This window comes from Populus euphratica, unplaced genomic scaffold, assembly GCF_000495115.2.
Source record: "Populus euphratica unplaced genomic scaffold, PopEup_1.0 scaffold1274.1, whole genome shotgun sequence".
Lineage (NCBI taxonomy): Eukaryota > Viridiplantae > Streptophyta > Magnoliopsida > Malpighiales > Salicaceae > Populus > Populus euphratica.
This window is the reverse complement of record NW_011501129.1, coordinates 21933-30717: the sequence shown is the minus strand read 5'-3', so window position 1 is coordinate 30717 and position 8785 is coordinate 21933. Positions and strand designations below refer to the sequence as shown.

Below are 8785 nucleotides of genomic sequence, written 5' to 3'. Positions count from 1 at the left end.
GAAGATTTAATGAAAGTAAATACACATATTGATAAAGTGTTGAATGCATAAATTCCTAAAAAATATTAGAAAAATCGATCAAGATTTATGACAACAATTGAAAGTGTTTAATGGCTTAGCTTACAAGCATGTACATTTAGAGGTCATGATGAATCTTCATCTTTTAGTAATCAATGGAGTTTTATGGAGATGATAAGACTTATAGAGAGAATGAATGATAACATTGATTGATGTTTCTTAGAAAAAGCTCTAAAAATTCAAAATATACCTTACCGACTACTTAAAAAGAAATTTTGCATATTCTCATGAACAAAAGTAAGGAAAAAATCTGTGAAGAAGTTGAAGATGAAAAGTTTCGTATTTTGGTTGATAAAGCAAAAGATGCATCAAATAAAGAATAAATAACTATTTTTTTTAGATTTGTTAATATTTAGGGTTTTTTACGAGTGTTTTTTTTATATCATGCATGTTTCAGATACTACTTGATGTGCTCATTAGATATAACTTGTATATCCTCAATATGAAAGGTTGAGGGTATGATAATGCTAGTAATATATGTGGCGTATGGAATGGACTACAAGCTCTATTTCTTAAAGATTGCTCTTATGCATATTATGTGCATTCTTTTGCCCGTCGACTACAATTGATATTAGTTACAACAGCAGGAAATCAGATTTCTGTTTGGTTATTTTTTTTCAAAACTAACAACTATTATTAATCTTATTTGTGCTTCTCACAAACATCATAATGAGTCATACTTTACTTAGGCTATAGAAATTACACATATGATAGCTACTAGAGAACGTGAGACTAGGAGATGGGCTAATCATATTGGTAATTTACATCAAAATACGACTACTCAATAGAGCTCTTAATGTGATTTTATTTATAGCTTAATATATTTGTATGCTATATGCAACTATTACCATGCTTAAAAGTATAGTTCAAGAAAGATCTTCTAACTTTATACATGGAGAAGCTGGTGATTGTTTGATTGTGATGAGATCTTTTAAATTTATATTCATCTTGTATTAGATGCATAAAATAGCAGGAATTACCGATTTACTTTATCAAGCTTGAGAATCTCTTGACATCTTAAATGCAATGAATCTTGTATCAATTATTAAAGCATTGCTTCAAACTTTGAGAAATGCTAGATTTGATCTTCTCATTACACATGTGCAATCAATTCACATAAAATATAAGATTGACATATAACATATAAATATTTCATTTAGAAAGGCTACAAATAATTTATATCAACAACAAGGATCAGTGATAATTTACCAACACTATCATGATAACATGTTTAACTTAGCAATAGATTTTCAGTTGAAAGAGTTAGATTCTAGATTTAATGATAGGACATTAGAACTCTTTATACTTAACTCTGTTTTAGCAATAAATCATTTAAAGTTGATACTATTTGCAAACTTGCTGAGAAATATTTTCCTAAAGATTTCAATGAATAAGAGATGTATTATTTTAGGTCTTGGCTACAACATTATCGGATTGATCTGATTCATTATGAGAGCTTTTCAAAATATGTGTCTTTCATTTCTAAATTATATTAAGGATTGATTGAGACAAATAAATCGCAACACAATCATTTGATTGACAAGTTGATTCATTTTATTTTGACTTTACATGTTTCCACTACCACCACTATGAGAGCATTTTCAGCTATGAAGCATGTTAAAACTATGCTTTGCAATAAAATGAAAGAGCTGTTCTTATAAAATTCTAGGATGATTTAAATTGAACGAGAGCTTGTTGAAGATATCGATTCAAATTCGATCATAGTTAAATTATATTCCACAAAATATCAAAGGATGCAAATTCGATAATGTTGCTTTTTTTTACTCCTTTTTTTTTAATTTTATGTTGAATTTTTTAAATATTTTTTTGTTGTGTATTTGATTTGAAACTTTATTGTTAACTTGATTTATCTATATATATATATATATATATATATATATATATATATATGAGTTAATGATTGATCTTGAAAAACCATTATATGTACTTGCTTAATAGATAAGGGCGGAAAAATTCATGACTTTGCCTTGCTTAAGACCTTTTCTTTATAAAGGAAAAAAAAAAAAGAAAAAAAAAGGCAAGTACTCTTACATAGTTAAGTAGAGAGCTTGGTTGCAAATTTTGATAATGTCACAGATGGATTGTTGAAGTTGCTTTCGATTCAAGAGAAATCATATTCTACATAGATAAAAAAAACTTATGTACAAGGTTGTTAAAATCATGAGTTAATTGTAAAATCTTATGATTTTATGAGTCAACATGTGTCTAATGTGCTAAATCGAACTAAAAACTCAAAACCAATAAAATCAAACTTAACTCGTGCAAAATCAGTAAACTCAGTCTGATTTTACGTGTTTATTAAATTTGTGATATGAACTAAGTTAGGTTTAAATTTGCTCTTAAAATGTCTGCTGACTAGTTTTGCAAGATTGAGCATATTTTTCAAATCTTCTAGTGGATAAAGTTGAAATTTTACAAGAAAATATTAGATACATGAAAATATATTGTGGTAAATTTTCAAGTCAAATATAGTTAGGAAACATAATATTTTCGTGGGTTAAATTTGGTACACTAATATTGTCAAATATATTAAACAATACCTTCGTATACTGTTGGGATATATCTACAACTACTGGTGGAATTTTACTTCAATTAAAGTTAGGATAGAAACTAATCATATAAAACTTTCCAACTATATATCTTAGACCTTATAGTTCATCCAAATAAGAAAAAATGATATTTTTGAAATTAGAACTCAAATCTGTCAAGAATATACAAAAATTGAAGATTCAGGCTACATTGAGGAATTTTAACATGAAAACTTTTTTATTATTTATTTTTAAATAATTATTTATAATTTAATTTTTTTCTAGCGCATTAGACATTGTTTAGAAGTTTATTTTATTATTGAATTTATGTTAGTTAATTACTAATTTAAACTTATTAGCTTACAACTCAAAAGGAGTCTATCAAGACTTATTGTGATTAAAACAACTACGTTGTCATTAGATTTATGTATGCTTCCTACCTTTCAATGATTTTCTTGTATTGAAAAATTTTATTATGAGACTTTTTATTTCTTCATATTATTAATTTATTAATTCATATTATCTATCTCTTTTATTTTATTTAGATTACTAATTAATTATAATATTATTGACTTATTTTATTATATTTTAATTTAATTTAATTTCTTGGCTAAAATTATCAATATATAATTATTTAAAAAATTACTTATGATTTTATAATTTTATAATCTAAATATGCTATGAATTTATATTATATTTTTTATATAATGTAAAAAGAATATTTTTAATAACCTTAGTTTTACGGAGGAGGAAAAGATTGAAGTTGTACATGTGATGTGATTGAGAATCCTATATAATATTTACAGGTTTTTTCTATCAATTATATGGAAAAAAACATGTAAGTGTTTTTAGGGCACTGGTCACGAGAATAGCTATTAGTTAGTAGCTAGTCGTAGCTCAATTGATAATTGATGAATTTTGAATTTCAAGATTTTAATGTCTTTTTTTTATTTGGGTTTGAATTTGATTCAATGATAATTATTTTTTATTCATTAAATTTTTTGAATATTTATAATTTATTAGGAAAATAACTATGAAAAAAAATATCAATCCTAATTTATTTTGCCACTCCATGTGAGCTAAAAATGGGAATTAACGTTTCATCCATTTTTCGTAATCCATATGTATGTCATTTCTAGTCCCACATTGTAAAACGTATTGATATTATATTGGAAAATAATTTAAAAAATAGCATCATCTTTTTTTTTTTCAGCAATACATAATATATCATTGTAATTGTAATTACATGGGATGTCTTTAATTTTCGTAGTGATTGAAATTATAATAAAAATTATTTTTTAAAGTTTTTTTTAAAAAATATATCAAAATAATATTTTTTATTTTAAAAAAATTATTTTTAATATTACAATATAAAAAATCAAGAAATATATAAAAAATCATAATTTAAAATAATAATAAAATCATAATTAAACCGCCTTTGACTGGTCTTCGCGCAAGGGGCCGTCCGAACAGGACCACAGCTCCCCCGACCTACAATAGCGGATGCGTCCCTTTCGGCTACGTATCTTTATCATACTGTTCATTGCGTGCCGGCCGTTTGATTAATAAAAAACATTTGTGATTCGATCAAGAGACCAAATGCTGCCACGTCTTACGCCACACTTTGCTCATCCTTCACTGTATCGTTTTCCTTTTTTTTTTTTTTCATGGCGAGGTTTGTAGTTATTTTTCTCTCTTGTGTTTTATGATTATTTTTAAAGTATTTTTATATTAAAATAATATTTTAAAAAATTAATGTATCAAAAGGATATAAAATATATAAAAAAATTATTTTTTTTTAAAACCAAAATTATCCTTAGAATTTCACTGTCTTTATCAATGGGTTGCCGAGCTGACTTTGACTGGATAATAATACTCCAACATCTTGGATGCCGGACTTTATCACTGCAATCCTAGCCATCTGATGGGTTTTCTTCTATTCACAAATATTTTACGAGCAAAAGCAATAATTTTATTTTTAAAAAGAAAATTCGTCATGATTGTTAATAGGCACTACTTGCTATTTATTATCAATTTAAAGCGATGGCAGATGCAATTCGTGTTCCCAGCAGCTCCATTATTTTTCATTTTAATAAATACACAGTTGATTATTTGTGCTATTTTGGACCACACTCCACACATTTATCATACCACCAAAAAATAACTTCTAAAGTGACTGAAAAGCATCCTCCTGAATTTTCCTGTTGTCTTACTTAGCTTCTATCTCAAGGCCCGATCGGCCTTCACAGATCTACTCGAACGAGTATAGTACACTATTTATGTACTTGCTCAACATATAAATACACTGGCAAGAATTCCACGTATGCTAAAATAGGATCCACCCCGTTTGACCAATCTAACGGTAAAAATCATCTAATCAATTCCATCATATCAGACTCGACTTGAAAGATTAGCCAGGTAGGGGAGGTGGAGCCGCCTGACAATTCTTGCTTACAGGATACCAAACATTCTTACGGCAATGAAACCGAACTCGAAGATACCGGCCGGGTCCTGCCGGCAAATGATGACATGGCATCCATGCTGACGTGGTCAAGAAAGAGTGCCTAGTCAAACTCAAAGTGGCTTTGGACATTTTTTGGGTAACTGAATCGTAACTGCCATTCCGATTTACGGGGCCTTGGCTATATATATATGGTTTATGCTAGCATGTGAGGTTAAAACTTTGATGATTTCTACCCTAAGAGTATACGGTTAAGTCTCTGTCATTTATGTGTAGGCCGCTAACCTAACAGTGGAGATTTTGCTCCCACACCCCTCATCTGTTCCGTAATTAATATGCTCACATGATTTTCTTTGTTTTTCTCCCTGCCTTTCTGTAAATCCACTGCCTACAACTTACTAAAATAACTATTATAAGACATCACTTGGTGGTTCAGTGGATCAACCCGATTGCCTGTGGGCTCTATGCCCTGATCTATACTCGGTTGGTAAAAACTCATGGTATTACTTTATCACAACAATATTATTTTGAATTTTTTTAAAAATATTAAAATGTTAATCGATTTAAGTTGACTCACCTATCCATAATTCAAATCTTAAATTAAATCAACTTTAAAATTAGATCTTAATTTTTATTCGTGTTTGTTCTACTTGTTTGATTTTCCTTAAGCAACTAAAATTTAGTTATATCTTGATAATATCAATTTAAAAATTAATCTAATCAATATTTTTTTGAAAAATTAAGAAGATGAAAATAAGGAAGAAAATAAATTTGAAGCCCGCTTATTAAGTAATACCATGCAAGAAGGTTCCTCTTATAAAAATATATTTAAAGGGATAATGTAATATTAGCAATATTAATTTTTTAATAAACTTTGCTTATTAAATTATGTAACATTTATTATAAGAAGAGAAATTAAAATTATAGAACATGGATCATATTTAATAAAATAATTATAATTTTAACATTGAGTAATAAGTCATGATTTCATTTTCGAGATGGAACTCATCAGAAGTAACCCCGTTGGAAAAAATTAGCACTGTTGTTCGAATAATAAAAAAAAAATAGTGTGCCGTTAACGATAATATTCGATAATGCAAGGGCATCAGTGTAAAGTTGTACGTTCATTATTGAACAGCACTGCCTGATTAAGTACCCTGAAATGTGTATATAAAACCAAACAAGCATGGAATCAATAGCCCGAGCTTAGTCGATAATATCTTAATTAAAGCCTTAAAGACAATTGCTTTGCGTCCCTCGCTGGCTCTTGTTTCAGCTCCTTCCTCTCTCCAAAACCCCAAGTTGATATATAGTTGATACACACAATTACTCATCGTGACAACATTTGCTAGTTTTATTAGTTCAGCTGAAAGTACCATGGCCATGGCTATAGATGGAGCCCAATTTGAGCTCGACTTTTCCAGCTATAGCAGCATAACCACCACCACAACCCCCACCACTTCCACCGAAAATGACCATGGCTGCAATTGGAATGATTGGTCACCCATGGTCGACTGGGAGGCCTTATCAGGCGCCCAAGATGACTTTCAAGATCTCATCGATTCCATGATGGATGATGGAGCGTTAATGAATCAAAGTAATCGCTTGACACCAGACACAAGCAACTCCATGTCCACAAGTGACACTCTACTTGTGGATGAAGAAACAAGCTGCAGCGACGATTTGAAGGGCTTGCGGCTAGTTCATCTATTGATGGCTGCGGCCGAGGCACTTACCGGTCTAAACAAGAACCGTGATCTGGCTCGGGTGATATTGGTTCGGCTCAAGGAGTTGGTGTCCCCAAATGATGGAACCAACATGGAAAGATTAGCTGCTTATTTCACTGACGCCTTGCAAGGCTTACTAGAAGGCAGTGGAAGTATTCACAGTAATAAACATCTTTCTGCAACCAACAATGGGCCTTACCATCATCACCATCGCGACGATCCTCAACATCATCATCATCAAAGTGATGTTCTTGCGGCCTTTCAGCTATTGCAAGACATGTCGCCTTATGTCAAGTTTGGGCATTTCACTGCCAATCAGGCTATTTTAGAAGCCGTAGCTGATGATAGAAGGATTCATATTGTGGACTACGATATCATGGAAGGGATCCAATGGGCTTCTTTGATGCAAGCTTTAGTTTCCAGGAAGGATGGCCCACCAACCCCACATCTTAGGATCACAGCTTTGTCAAGGGGTGGTAGTGGTAGGAGGTCTATTGGGACTGTCCAAGAAACGGGACGTCGTTTAGTGGCCTTTGCTGCATCAATTGGTCAACCTTTTTCTTTCCATCAGTGTAGGTTGGACTCTGATGAGACATTCAGACCGTCTGCTTTGAAGCTGGTTCGAGGGGAGGCATTGGTTATGAATTGTATGTTGCAGCTCCCTCATTTTAGTTACCGGGCACCCGATTCGGTTGCTTCGTTTTTATCCGGAGCCAAGACATTGAACCCGAGGTTGATAGCCATGGTGGAAGAGGAGGTGGGCCCCATTGGAGATGGAGGGTTTGTGAGCCGGTTCATGGACTCATTGCACCACTACTCTGCCTTTTATGATTCTCTGGAGGCGGGTTTCCCGATGCAGGGTCGGGCTCGCGCTCTAGTTGAGAGAGTGTTTTTGGGGCCCCGAATTGCTGGGTCATTGGCTCGGATCTATTCGGCGCGTGGAGAAGAGGGTAGCTCGTGGGGAGAAAGGTTGGCTGCGGTGGGGTTTCAGCCAATCAAAATAAGCTTTGCCAATCATTGCCAGGCGAAGCTTTTACTGGGGCTTTTCAATGATGGGTACAGGGTGGAGGAATTGGCTAGCAACAGGCTTGTCCTAGGTTGGAAATCTAGACGTTTACTATCCGCCTCTATTTGGACCTCTCCTTCTGACCCTGATTTGTAAATCGGTTGCTCCTCCCCTTTCACGGCTCTCCCCCCAACCTCCAAGCTGTCTTTTTTTGAACCTTCTCAGCCAAAATGAACGAGAATGTGCAGCGATGTGTACTGAGCATCAATTTGTTGACTTGGTTTTAGGTTTTTTAGTTTAAGCGGCATGTAAGATAAAAATAAGAATAGCGACTTTATGTTTGAGAATTTTAAGAATTCTGTCCACTGTGCTTTTTTTTTTTTTAAAAAAAAAATAAGAACTCAAAAATAAAAAGCAATCGGTTTCGCTGTTGTCAAGTTCCGCGTTGATTTTGATTTAGAGTCTAAAAAAAAATAAGAACTCAAAAATAAAAAGCAATCGGTTTCGCTGTTGTCAAGTTCCGCGTTGATTTTGATTTAGAGTCTGTTTATTTCTCATTATAATAATAATTATTTTTAAAATATTTTTTATTTATAAATATATTTAAATAATGCTTTATAACTGTTAATTAATCCCCTTCAGTTAAAGAAATAAGAGGACAAAATACGGTTTCCAAGCTAACATAGAGTATATTTGATATTTTTTTTATATCAGTATATTAAAATTATCTGAAAAACCTATAAAATATTAATTTAAAATAAGAAAACAAAATAATTTTATTTTTTCTAAATTTTTTTAATTACAAAAACAATCGGATAGATAAGCATTATTAATATGTAATGCCACGAAGGGTACATTGTTCTCCCCCAGAACAAAATGTAACGGAGAGAGGGTTTGTTGGTGAACGGCGTATCCCCCTCCTCCGCTGTGTAATCCTGCCTTAATCAAGGGCGGATCACAATGC

General features: G+C 32.0%; 1 protein-coding gene across 1 annotated transcript; it reads left to right on the top strand.

Moving 5' to 3' along the window:
* The first annotated feature begins 6203 nt into the window (after positions 1–6203).
* LOC105117279 (nodulation-signaling pathway 2 protein-like) lies at positions 6204–8253 on the top strand. The gene has a single exon (XM_011014889.1). It carries the CDS (start codon positions 6466–6468, stop codon positions 7975–7977), a length of 1512 nt encoding a protein of 503 aa, XP_011013191.1. The 5' UTR covers positions 6204–6465; the 3' UTR covers positions 7978–8253.
* Positions 8254–8785: the final 532 nt, after the last annotated feature.